Below are 13,827 nucleotides of genomic sequence, written 5' to 3' on the forward strand. Positions count from 1 at the left end.
GTTTCTGTTTTGTCCACCAGATGGCGCTGATTGGGCAGCAGTCCGGCAGCAGCAGTAACCTGACCGAGCTCCAAGTGGTGAATCTGGAGACGTCGCACAACAGCAAGAACGAGTGACGGCCGCTACCAACAGACGGCTGCCCGACAGACTGCTGCACAGGAAACTGCTGCCCGACAGTCTGCTGCACAGGAAACTGCTGCCCGACAGTCTGCTGCACAGGAGACTGCTGCCCGACAGACGGCTACACAGGAGACTGCTGCCCGACAGACGGCTACACAGGAGACTGCTGCCCGACAGACGGCTACACAGGAGACTGCTGCCCGACAGACGGCTGCACAGGAGACTGCTGCACAGGAAACTGCTGCCCAACAGACTGCTGCACAGGAAACTGCTGCCCAACAGACTGCTGCACAGGAGACTGCACCACTTATTTATTATTGATGCCTTTCACTTGTTGTTTGATATCGGTTCTTTCCCCCCACGGACATCTTTTCTCATGTGCTGGACCGGGCTGTGGTGTGCGCCTCCTGCCAGGGGCTCAGAGCCTTGGATCTGGGGCCCGTGTTGTGGCCCTTTGGTTGAGATAGATTTGCACTTATTGTGATGGGAGGACAGGCTCACTTTGATGCTGTTATACAGGGGTCTGTCTCCCACCGGCCGGAGACACAGAATTTTATCAAGGGATTGATGACAGATTGTTTTATTTTTCTAAAACCTCAGTATTTGAGGTCTAGACTGCTCTCAGAGGCTAAAGGGGGCGGTGCGGGGTCCGACCTCTGCGGAGGGCAGAGCGTGTGTGGATAGAGGTGGCCATGTGTCTGTAGAGGACACTGGTGGCTGCGCTCCGGGGTGGAGTTAGGCCTGTGTGCGGAGGGCAGGGGACGGGGGGGGAGCCTGCGCTTGGGGGGCGGTTCAGGGTCCGGCCTGTGTGCAGACAGCAGGGGACGTAGGAAAGCCTGCTCTCGGGGGCTGTTCGGGGTCAGGCCTGTGTGAGGAGGGCAGGGGACGTGGGGGAGCCTGCCCTCGGGGGCGGTTCGGGGTCCGGCCTGTGTGCGGACAGCAGGGGACGTGGGGGAGCCTGCGCTCGGGGGCGGTTCGGGGTCCAGCCTGTGTACGGAGGGCAGGGGACATGGGGGAGCCTACGCTCGGGCGGTTTGGGGTCTGGCCTGTGTGTGGACGGCAGGGGACGTGGGGGAGCCTGCGCTCGGGCGGTTTGGAGTCCGGCCTGTGTGCGGACGGCAGAGGACGTGGGGGAGCCTGCGCTCGGGTGGTTCGGGGTCCGGCCTGTGTGCGGAGGGCAGGGGACGTGGGGGAGCCTGCCCTCGGGCGGTTCGTGGTCCGGCCTGGGTGCGGAGGGCAGGGGACGTGGGGGAGCCTGCGCTCGGGCGGTTCGGGGTCCTGCCTGTGTGCGGAGGGCAGGGGACGTGGGGGAGCCTGCGCTCAGGGGCGGTTCGGGGTCTGGCCTGTGTATGGAGGGCAGGGGACGTAGGGGAGCCTGCAGTCGGGTGGTTCAGGGTCCGGCCTGTGTGCGGAGGGCAGGGGACATCGGGGCTGGCTGGTGATGTCTCTGGGCGGTGCTCCAGGGATAATTTTTATCTGCTTTTATATCAAAAGGAAAAAATATAACCGTGCGATCAGCGATCATTTCACCCTTCCCAGAGTATCCGCTTCCCCTGGTGCCAGCTGAGCGGTGCTGGAGTAGGTTAACCTTTTGTTCTCGGAGACAGCACTACAAGAGTTGCGTTCTAGCACCCATCAGTATTTCTTAGCCTTTCTGATCATGTGTACTGTAATTCTGGGCACTGCCAGATGGCGGCCTCAGTCAGCTCTTTCCAGCAGACTGCCCTGGTCGCCCCTCCACCTTGGGCGCTGGACCCGCTGCCGGGGCTGCTCCACGTGCAGATGATGCGGTCGACCAGCTGTGACCTCCTCCCGGAGGTGCCGGCCTGGAGCCGCTGTGCTGCCGTGTTCACGGCTCCGCTGGTTTTCTTTATCTGCAATAGATTTTCTTCTTGAGAAGTCTGGGTATTAAACAGATGAGGTGCGGAGCCCCTGCCGTGTAGAGGGTTGTGTGGTGCGGAGCCCCTGCCGTGTAGAGGGTTGTGTGGGGCGGGGCCCCTGCCGTGTAGTGGGTTGTGCGGTGCGGAGCCCCTGCCGTGTAGAGGGTTGTGTGGGGCGGGGCCCCTGCCATGTAGTGGGTTGTGCGGTGCGGAGCCCCTGCCGTGTAGAGGGTTGTGCGGGGCGGGGCCCCTGCCGTGTAGTGGGTTGTGTGGTGCGGAGCTCCTGCCGTGTAGAGGGTTGTGTGGTGCGGAGCCCCTGCCGTGTAGAGGGTTGTGTGGGGCGGGGCCCCTGCCGTGTAGTGGGTTGTGCGGTGCGGAGCCCCTGCCGTGTAGTGGGTTGTGTGGGGCGGGGCCCCTGCCGTGTAGTGGGTTGTGTGGGGCGGGGCCCCTGCCGTGTAGTGGGTTGTGTGGGGCGGGGCCCCTGCCGTGTAGTGGGTTGTGCGGGGCGGGGCCCCTGCCGTGTAGTGGGTTGTGCGGTGCGGGGCCCCTGCCGTGTAGTGGGTTGTGTGGGGCGGGGCCCCTGCCATGTAGTGGGTTGTGTGGGGCGGGGCACCTGCTTTTCCAGCCAGTGTTGATGTGCTATAGATCTGTGTGATTGTGGCAGTGTCTGTGCGTCTGACGTGGGCCCTGCGTGCGTCCAATGTTGCTGGGGAAGTGTGAATGTTTTCCGCCTCCTCAGCATACTGCAGTTGTGATCTGATGTGCAGATTGGATCTAGGAGTCCAGGGCGGGGGTCTTCTCAGGCCGCATTCATAATCCATGTTCCACTGCAGCTCGGTGCCGTTGACTTCTGCGCCCGTATCGTGCGGTCTACAGATCCTCCCTCAGTGGCGGCTGAAACGTCTCATTGGTCCATCGGTGCCTGATTATTCTGCATTTACGATTAGGGTCCAGCAATCACTTTCTCCCTTGATGTTTTCCACGTCATCTGAGGAGATGGCAGTTGAGCTGAAGGTAGACCACTGGTAAACCTGGTCTGGTGTGGGTGGGCCACGCTCTTCCCTGTGGGTGGGCTCTAGCAGGTCCCCACTTCTCAGAGTTTGTTAAAAACTTGCAACACCAACATAGAAGGGATAGATGGAGTCTCTGCAGCGTCGGGTCCTCGGCCACACGGAGGCTCTCTGCAGCGTCGGGTCCTCGGCCACACGGAGGCTCTCTGCAGCGTCGGGTCCTCGGCCACACGGAGGCTCTCTGCAGCGTCGGGTCCTCGGCCACACGGAGGCTCTCTGCAGCGTCGGGTCCTCGGCCACACGGAGGCTGTGGAGTCGGTAAGCCAAACCTCCTACTCCTCGATGTCATGGGCTCCGATTCCGCAACCCTGGTCACATGGAGGCACGTGGCAGCAACAGGTCCTCGGCCACACGGAGGGCAGGACATGGAGTCAGCAGAGTGTAAGCACTGGCCTAACTACCAGGGTCTTTTAATCCCGGTCCCTCGGGCGAAGGCAGGGAACGTGGCAGTGGACGTGCTGCTTGATAAGTGCACTTAGGTTTAGCATGCAGCCCCAATGGTGGCTCCTGCAGCGCTGCGGTCATTGGTGGGCGCACTGCAGACTTTAGGGTCTATACTCTTGTTTTGGATGATTTTTGGTTATGAAATGTTAAAACTCAGGTTGTTACCAGAATCAGCCTGGAGTGGGCCCCTGGGATCATAGCCTGGAGGGGGGCCCACGTGCCACAGTCTGGGGGGCCACAACCAGCGCATGAGGTTACAGAATAGCAAAGATGGTTTCCTTTTCGGCTGCTGGCTTTCTCCCATGGCGTTTGCCCCTTGTGATCATGGCAGGTCTCTGGGTGAAGCTGACTGGGAGCTTCGGCTGTGTGTCCCTGTGGTTGCTGTCGCCCGAGTCGCTACATTACAAGGGCCGGCCTGAGCCCAGGTGCTCTTCAGGTAAAGGGGAGAATGGAGGTGGCGTCCTACATGTCCCTGGACAATCATGAGAAATGTGTCGGCACTTGCTGAGGGGACCGGCTGTGGGGCCTGGGGTTCTGTAGGGTCCTAGGATTGGTAACCATGGTGGTCTTGCGTACACCCGGCACCTCCAGAGGGGCGGGGTAGTGGTGGTTTTGCTGCTGCAGGGCCCCTGTGGCTTTACTTCTCCAGCTTCTTGGTTATTACTCTGAGTTTCTCTTTTTGTTGTGATCGTGTGCGGTTTATTTTTCTGGGAGAAGTTTGTGGAGTAAAACACAAGATTGTACATAGGAGGAATGAGAAAACTCCTTTTATAGAAAATAAAAACAAAAAAACTTTCCATAAATAAATGTATCATTTTGTGCACATCTCTGTTTCTCGTCAGATCTGTGCCCCCCGGTGTCTATGTTCAGACCTGTCCTGCATCGAGATCCTGCTCCGATGCTTTCAGGTAACACCCTGACCCACCCAAAGCTAAACGGAGGTTAAATGGGAATCGTGGACGTGAGACTCAAAACCCGGAGTGGTGGGAGAGATCCGCTCCACTACCAATCCTATAGGTCTCTCCAAAAATAAAAATTCATGTCAGTTTTCCTAAAATCTGACCTGATCAAAAAGTTTGACCCAGTCCATACTCTTTTATTCTGTAACTAGATGGTGGCCCAGTTCTAACGCATCGGGTATTCTAGAATATATATGCAGTTTATTTTTGAAGATTTAATAATAATGCAATAATGCACCCCCCAATCCTGATATGTATGGTTCTCACCCCCAATCCTGATATGCATGCTTCCCCTCAACCCCCTATCCTGGTATGCATGGTCCCCTGACCCCCCCCCCCCCCCAATCCTTGAAAGCATCGTCCTCTCACCTCTCTTTCCTTGTATGCATGGTCCTCTTACCCCCCTTTCGGGGTATGCATGGTCCCCTCACCCCCCAATCCTGGTATATATGGTCCCCTCACCCCCCTTTGCTGGTGTGCATGGCCCTCACACCCCAATCCTGGTATGTATGCTCACCGTCACCCCCCTTTCCTGGTATGTATGGTATCCTCACCCCCCTTTCCTGGTATGTATGGTATCCTCACCCCCCTTTCCTGGTATGTATGGTATCCTCACCCCCCTTTCCTGGTATGTATGGTATCCTCACCCCCCTTCCCTGGTATGCATGGTCCCCTCACCTCTCTTTCCTGGTAGGCATGGTCCTCTTACCCCCCTATCCTGGTATGCATGGTCCCCTCACCCCCCCCCCCCCCAATCCTGGTATGCATGGTCCCCTCACCCCCCCCCCAATCCTGGTATGCATGGTCCCCTCACCCCCCCCCAATCCTGGTATGCATGGTCCCCTCACCCCCCCCTCCCAATCCTGGTATGCATGGTCCCCTCACCCCCCCCCCCCCATCCTGGTATGTATGGTATCCTCACCCCCTTTCCTGGTATGCATGGTCCCCTCACCCCCCTTTCCTGATATGCATGGTGCCCTCACCCCCCTTTCCTGATATGCACGGTCCCCTCACCCCCCTTTCTTGGTATGCATGGCCCTCACACACCCCAATCCTGGTATGTATGCTCACTGTCACCCCCCCCTTTCCTGGTATGTATGGTATCCTCACCCCCCTTTCCTGGTATGCATGGTCCCCTCACCCCCTTTCCTGATATGCATGGTCCTCTTACCCTCCTTTTGGGGTATGCATGGTCCCGTCACCCCCCAGTCCTGGTATGCATGGTCCTCTCACCCTCCTATCCTGGTATGCATGGTCCTCTTACCCTCCTTTTGCGGTATGCATGGTCCCCTCACCCCCCCCATCCTAGTATGCATGGTCCTCTCACCCCCCAGTCCTGGTATGCATGGTCCTCTCACCCCCCAGTCCTGGTATGCATGGTCCTCTCACCCCCCAGTCCTGGTATGCATGGTCCTCTCACCCCCCAGTCCTGGTATGCATGGTCCTCTCACCCCCCAGTCCTGGTATGCATGGTCCTCTCACCCCCCAATCCTGGTATGCATGGTCCTCTCACCCCCCAATCCTGGTATGCATGGTCCCCTCACCCCCCTTTCTTGGTATGCATGGTCCTCTCACCCCCCAATCCTGGTATGCATGGTCCCCTCACCCCCCTTTCTTGGTATGCATGGTCCCCTCACCCCCTATCCTGGTATGTATGCTCACCGTCACCCCCCCTTTCCTGGTATGTATGGTCCCCTCACCCCCCAATCCTGGTATGCATGGTCCCCTCACCCCCCAGTCCTGGTATGCATGGCCCTCTCACCCCCCTTTCCTGGTATGCATGGTCCCCTCACCCCCCCCCCCCCCCCAATCCTGGCACGCATGGTCCCCTCACCCCCCCTATCCTGGTATGCATGGTCCCCTCACCCCCCCTATCCTGGTATGCATGGTCCCCCTCACCCCCCCTATCCTGGTATGCATGGTCCCCTCACCCCCCCCCCCCCTTTCCGTGTAGCCACGACCAATCCGTGTCGCGGCCCTGTGCAAAAACATTACAAAATAAAGTTATTCTCACCTTCCGACGGCCTCCTGTCTTCTTTCCATGCGCCCGGCCTCGCGTTCCCAGGAATGCTTTGCGGCTTAGACCACTGATGACGTCGGTCTTTTTCTCGCTCTCGCGAGAGTGACATCAGCGGTCTAAGCCGCAAAGCATTACTGGGAACGCGAGGCCGGGCGTGTGGAAAGAAGACAGGAGGCCGTCGGAAGGTGAGAATAACTTCTTTATTTTAATTCTCTTTTTTACAGATTAAGGCCTGCGCCTGCCGCTGATTGCGGCAGGCGCAGCTTACCGTTACAGCTGCGCCTGTTGCTGACTGGTCGCGGCCGCAACCAATCAGCGGCCCGCGATTTCGGTTACAGACACTATAAGGCGTGTATATATATATATATATATATATATATATCTCCGCAACTGTAATCACAGCACTCTCCAGAGGGTTCAGTATGGTTCTATGAGCATCCTGGGGGGCACATACCGGCCCTCGTAAATGACTCCCCTCACAGATAAGATACTAAGTGTCACAAAGGATGAGAATATAGGGCTCATCAGGATGATTACTCTGCTGAACACTGAAGTGGGGGCACTTCGGCCTCTGTATAGGAAGTGGGGGCGCATCGGCCTCTGTATAGGAAGTGGGGGCGCAGCGGCCTCTGTATAGGAAGTGGGGGCGCAGCGGCCTCTGTATAGGAAGTGGGGGCGCAGCGGCCTCTATAGGAAGTGGGGGCACAGCGGCCTCTGTATAGGAAGAGGGAGCGCATCGGCCTCTATAGGAAGAGGGAAAGCATCTACCTCTATAGGAAGTGGGGGTGCATCGGCCTCTGTATAGGAAGGGGCGCATCGGCCTCTGTATAGGAAGTGGGGGCGCATCGGCCTCTGTATAGGAAGTGGGGGCGCAGCGGCCTCTGTATAGGAAGTGGGGGCGCAGCGGCCTCTGTATAGGAAGTGGGGGCGCAGCGGCCTCTGTATAGGAAGTGGGGGCACAGCGGCCTCTGTATAGGAAGTGGGGGCACAGCGGCCTCTTTATTGGAAAAGGGAAAGCATCTGCCTCTATAGGAAGAAGGGGCACATCGGCCTCTAGAGGAAGAGGGCGAGCCATCTACCTCTGTATAGGAAGAGGGAGCGCATCAGCCTCTGTATAGGAAGTGGGGGCACATCGGACTCTGTATAGGAAGTGCGGGCACAGCGGCCTCTTAATTGGAAAAGGGAAAGCATCGGCCTCTGTATAGGAAGAAGGGGCACATCGGCCTCTGTATAGGAAGAGGGAGAGCATCGGCCTCTATAGGAAGAGGGAAAGCATCTACCTCTGTATAGGAAGAGGGAAAGCATCGGCCTCTTTATTGGAAGAGGGAGACCATCGGCCTCTGTCTAGGAAGTGGGGGCAAATCGGCCTCTGTCTAGGAAGTGGGGACGCATCGGCCTCTGTCTAGGAATAGGGGCGAATACCAAATGTCCTGCATGGTGTTGGGCTGTGAGCACAACCCTCATCTGTGGACGTCGGGCACTCAGACCATCCTCATGGAGTCGGTTTCTAACCGTTTGTGCACACACATGCACATTTCTGACTTGCTGAAGGTCATTTTGCAGGGCTCTGGGCTGTGCTCCTCCTGTTCCTCCTTGCACAAAGGCAGAGGTAGCGGTCCTACTGCTGGGTTGTTGGCCTCCTATGGCCCCCTCCACGTCTCCTGGGGTACTGGCCTGTCTCCTGGTAACGCCTCTGGACACTATGCTGACAGACACAGCAAGCCTTCTTGCCACAGCTCGCATTGATGTGCCATCCTGGATGAGCTGCGCTACCTGAGCCACTTGTGTGGGTTGTAGAGTCCGTATAATGCTACCACGAGTGTGAAAGCACAACCAACATTCAAAAGTGACCAAAACATCAGCCAGAAAGCATTGGTACTGAGATGTGGTCTGTGGTCCCCACCTGCAGAGCCACTCCTTTATTGAGGGTGTCTTGATAATTGCCAATAATTTCCATTTGTTGTCTATTCCATTTGCACAACAGCATGTGAAATTGATTATTAGTCAGTGTTGCTTCCTAAGTGGACCGTTTGATTTCACAGAAGTTTCATTTACTTGGAGTTATATTCTGTTTGTGTTCCCTTTATTTTATTGAGCAGTGTGTGTATATGTATATATATATATATATCCGATCCGTCAGTGCCAGGATCCCCCAATAACACTGGGACGGTATGCTCCAGTCAGCTGGATAATACAGATATATACAGAGTAATATACAGAGATTACAGTCAGAGGTGCAGATACAGGGAGGGCACAGGATGGGACAGCAGTCAGCTGGATAATACAGATATATACAGAGTAATATACAGAGATTACAGCCAGAGGTACAGATACAGGGAGGGCACAGGATGGGGCAGCAGTCAGCTGGATAATACAGATATATACAGAGTAATATACAGAGATTACAGTCAAAGGTGCAGATACAGGGAGGGCACAGGATGGGGCAGCAGTCAGCTGGATAATACAGATATATACAGAGTAATATACAGAGATTACAGCCAGAGGTGCAGATACAGGGAGGGAACAGGATGGGGCAGCAGTCAGCTGGATAATACAGATATATACAGAGTAACATACAGAGATTACAGCCAGAGGTGCAGATACAGGGAGGGCACAGGATGGGGCAGCAGTCAGCTGGATAATACAGATATATACAGAGTAATATACAGAGATTACAGCCAGAGGTGCAGATACAGGGAGGGCACAGTATGGGGCAGCAGTCATCTGGATAATACAGATATATACAGAGATTACAGCCAGAGGTGCAGATACAGGGAGGGCACAGGATGGGGCAGCAGTCAGCTGGATAATACAGATATATACAGAGTAATATACAGAGATTACAGCCAGAGGTGCAGATACAGGGAGGGCACAGGATGGGGCAGCAGTCAGCTGGATAATACAGATATATACAGAGTAATATACAGAGATTACAGCCAGAGGTGCAGATACAGGGAGGGCACAGGATGGGGCAGCAGTCAGCTGGATAATACAGATATATACAGAGTAATATACAGAGATTACAGCCAGAGGTGCAGATACAGGGAGGGCACAGGATGGGGCAGCAGTCAGCTGGATAATACAGATATATACAGAGTAATATACAGAGATTACAGCCAGAGGTGCAGATACAGGGAGGGCACAGGATGGGACAGCAGTCAGCTGGATAATACAGATATATACAGAGTAATATACAGAGATTACAGCCAGAGGTGCAGATACAGGGAGGGCACAGGATGAGACAGCAGTCAGCTGGATAATACAGATATATACAGAGTAATATACAGAGGATACAGCATGAGGTGCAGATACAGGGAGGGCACAGGATGGGACAGCAGTCAGCTGGATAATACAGATATATACAGAGAATACAGCCAGAGGTGCAGATACAGGGAGGGCACAGGATGGGGCAGCAGTCAGCTGGATAATACAGATATGTACAGAGTAATAGAGATTACAGCCAGAGGTACAGATACAGGGAGGGCACAGGATGAGACAGCAGTCAGCTGGATAATACAGATATATACAGAGTAATATACAGAGATTACAGCCAGAGGTGCAGATACAGGGACGGCACAGGATGGGACAGCAGTCAGCTGGATAATACAGATATGTACAGAGTAATAGAGAATACAGCCAGAGGTGCAGATACAGGGAGGGCAGAGGATGGGACAGCAATCATCTGATACAGATATATACAGAGTAATTTCCAGAGATTACAGCCAGAGGTGCAGATACAGGGAGGGCACAGGATGGGACAGCAGTCAGCTGGATAATACAGATATATACAGAGTAATATACAGAGATTACAGCCAGAGGTGCAGATGCAGGGAGGGCACAGGATGAGACAGCAGTCAGCTGGATAATACAGATATATACAGAGTAATATACAGAGGATACAGCCAGAGGTGCAGAAACAGGGAGGGCACAGGATGGGACAGCAGTCAGCTGGATAATACAGATATATACAGAGATTACAGCCAGAGGTGCAGATAGAGGGAGGGCACAGGATGGGGCAGCAGTCAGCTGGATAATACAGATATGTACAGAGTAATAGAGATTACAGCCAGAGGTGCAGATACAGGGAGGGCAGAGGATGGGACAGCAATCATCTGGATGATACAGATATATACAGAGTAATATACAGAGATTACAGCCAGAGGTGCAGATACAGGGAGGGCACAGGATGGGACAGCAGTCAGCTGGATAATACAGATATATACAGAGTAATATACAGAGATTATAGCCAGAGGTGCAGATACAGGGACGGCACAGGATGGGACAGCAGTCAGCTGGATAATACAGATATGTACAGAGTAATAGAGATTACAGCCAGAGGTGCAGATACAGGGAGGGCACAGGATGGGACAGCAATCATCTGGATGATACAGATATATACAGAGTAATTTCCAGAGATTACAGCCAGAGGTGCAGATACAGGGAGGGTGCTGGATGGGGCAGCAGTCAGCTGGATAATACAGATATATACAGAGTAATATACAGAGATTACAGCCAGAGGTGCAGATACAGGGAGGGCACGGGATGTGGCAGCAGTCATCTGGATAATACAGATATATTCAGAGTAATATCCAGAGATTATAGCCAGAGGTGCAGATACAGGGAGGGTGCTGGATGGGACAGCAGTCAGCTGGATAATACAGATATATACAGAGTAATATACAGAGATTACAGCCAGAGGTGCAGATAAAGGGAGGGCACAGGATGGGACAGCAGTCAGCTGGATAATACAGATATATACAGAGATTACAGCCAGAGGTGCAGACACAGGGAGGGCACAGAATGGCACAGCAGTCAGCTGCATAATACAGATATATACAGAGTAATATACAGAGATTACATCCAGAGGTGCAGGTACAGGGAGGGCACAGGATGGGACATCAGTCATCTGGATAATACAGATATATACAGAGTAATATACAGAGATTACAGCCAGAGGTGCAGATACAGGGAGGGCACGGGATGTGGCAGCGGTCATCTGGATAATACAGATATATTCAGAGTAATATCCAGAGATTACATCCAGAGGTGCAGATACAGGGAGGGTGCTGGATGGGACAGCAGTCAGCTGGATAATACAGATATATACAGAGTAATATACAGAGATTACAGCCAGAGGTGCAGATACAGGGAGGGCACAGAATGGGACAGCAGTCAGCTGCATAATACAGATATATACAGAGTAATATACAGAGATTACATCCAGAGGTACAGATACAGGGAGGGCACAGAATGGGACAGCAGTCAGCTGGATAATACAGATATATACAGAGTAATATACAGAGATTACAGCCAGAGGTGCAGATACAGGGAGGGCACAGGATGGGGCAGCAGTCAGCTGGATAATACAGATATATACAGAGTAATATACAGAGATTACATCCAGAGGTACAGGTACAGGGAGGGCACAGGATGGGGCAGCTGTCAGATGGATAATACAGATATATACAGAGATTACAGCCAGAGGTGCAGATACAGGGAGGGCACAGGATGAGGCAGCAGTCAGCTGGATAATACAGATATATACAGAGTAATATACAGAGATTACAGCCAGAGGTACAGATACAGGGAGGGCACAGGATGGGGCAGCTGTCAGATGGATAATACAGATATATACAGAGTAATATACAGAGATTACAGCCAGAGGTGCAGATACAGGGAGGGCACAGGATGGGGCAGCAGTCAGCTGGATAATACAGATATATACAGAGTAATATACAGAGATTACAGCCAGAGGTGCAGATACAGGGAGGGTACAGGATGGGGCAGCAGTCAGCTGGATAATACAGATATATACAGAGTAATATACAGAGATTACAGCCAGAGGTGCAGATACAGGGAGGACACAGGATGGGGCAGCAGTCAGCTGGATAATACAGATATATACAGAGTAATATACAGAGATTACAGCCAGAGGTGCAGATACAGGGAGGGCACAGGATGGGACAGCAGTCATAGAATCATATAATTGTAGAGTTGGAAGGGACCTCCTGGGCCATCTGGTCCAACCCCCTGCTCAAAGCAGGATTCGCTAAATCATCCCAGTCAGATGTCTGTCCAGCCTCTGTTTGAAGACTTCCATTGAAGGAGAACTCACCACTTCTCGTGGCAGCCTGTTCCACTCATTGATCACTCTAACTGTCAAAAAGTTTTTTCTAATATCTAATCTGTGTCTCCTCCCATTCAGTTTCATCCCATTGCTTCTAGTCTTTCCTTGTGCAAATGAGAATAAAGTTGATCCTTCTACAATGTGACAGCCCTTTAGATATTTGTAGACAGCTATTAAGTCTCCTCTCAGTCTTCTCTTTTGCAAACTAAACATTCCCAAATCCTGCAACCTTTCCTCATAAGACAGAGTTTGCAGACCGGTCACCATTCTGGTCGCTCTTTTCTGAACTTGCTCCAGTTTGTTGATGTCTTTTTTAAAATGTGGTGCCCAAAACTGGACACAATATTCCAGATGAGGTCTGACCAAAGAGGAGTAGAGGGAAATAATGACTTCACGTGATCTAGACTGTATGCTTCTGTTAATACATCCTAGAATTGCATTTGCCTTTTTTGCTGCTGCATCACACTGTTGACTCATATTCAGTCTGTGATCTATTAGTATACCCAAGTCTTTTTCACATGTGCTGTCACTTAGCCCTATTCCTCCCATTCTATATATGCTTTTTTCATTTTTATTGCCCAGATGTAGTACTTTGCATTTCTCCCTGTTAAAAACCATTCTGTTAGTTGCTGCCCACTTCTCCAGTTTATTTAAATCTTTTTGAATCATCTCTCTCTCCTCTCTAGTATTAGCTATCCCTCCTAGCTTTGTGTCATCAGCAAATTTAATCAGTTTACCCTCAATTCCTTCATCTAAATCGTTGATAAAGATGTTGAACAATACAGGGCCCAGGACAGAGCCCTGTGGTACCCCACTTGAGACATTCTTCCAACTGGATGTGCAGCCATTTACGACCACTCTTTGGGTCCGATCACTAAGCCAGTTATGAATCCACCTAACAGTTGCCTTGTCCATTCCATACTTAGTCATTTTTTCAATAAGGATTGTATGAGAGACTTTGTCAAATGCTTTGCTGAAGTCAAGATATACTATATCTACAGCATTTCCTTGATCCACCCAATCAGTGATACCGTCATAGAAGGAAATTAAGTTAGTCTGACATGACTTATTAGTTAGAAACCCATGCTGACTCTGTTTAATCACTTCATTCTTATCCAGGTATTGACATACATGTTGTTTAATAATTTGTTCAAAGATCTTTCCTGGTGTAGAAGTCAGACTCACCGGCCTATAGTTGCCTGGGTCC

The 13,827-nt window shown here is 52.5% G+C and overlaps 2 protein-coding genes across 6 annotated transcripts in view; both read left to right on the plus strand.

Annotated features, from left to right (window-relative positions):
* The window catches only part of SRF (serum response factor), a 38,120-nt gene extending 33,781 nt beyond the window's left edge, over positions 1-4,339 (plus strand). For all 5 annotated transcript variants that reach the window (XM_073563514.1, XM_073563513.1, XM_073563517.1 and 2 more), the window contains exon 7: positions 21-4,339. In XM_073563514.1, the coding sequence (XP_073419615.1) occupies positions 21-116 (96 nt within the window). In that variant the 3' untranslated portion in view covers positions 117-4,339. The remainder of the gene's footprint in view (positions 1-20) is intronic.
* LOC141076162 (uncharacterized) overlaps positions 3,839-13,827 on the plus strand; it is a 30,437-nt gene continuing 20,448 nt past the window's right edge. The window contains exon 1 of the mRNA XM_073563498.1: positions 3,839-3,939. Within this exon, the coding sequence (XP_073419599.1) occupies positions 3,839-3,939 (101 nt within the window). The remainder of the gene's footprint in view (positions 3,940-13,827) is intronic.

Source organism: Dendrobates tinctorius, unplaced genomic scaffold, assembly GCF_039654945.1.
Source record: "Dendrobates tinctorius isolate UK_male_01 unplaced genomic scaffold, ASM3965494v1 ptg000393l, whole genome shotgun sequence".
NCBI lineage: Eukaryota > Metazoa > Chordata > Amphibia > Anura > Dendrobatidae > Dendrobates > Dendrobates tinctorius.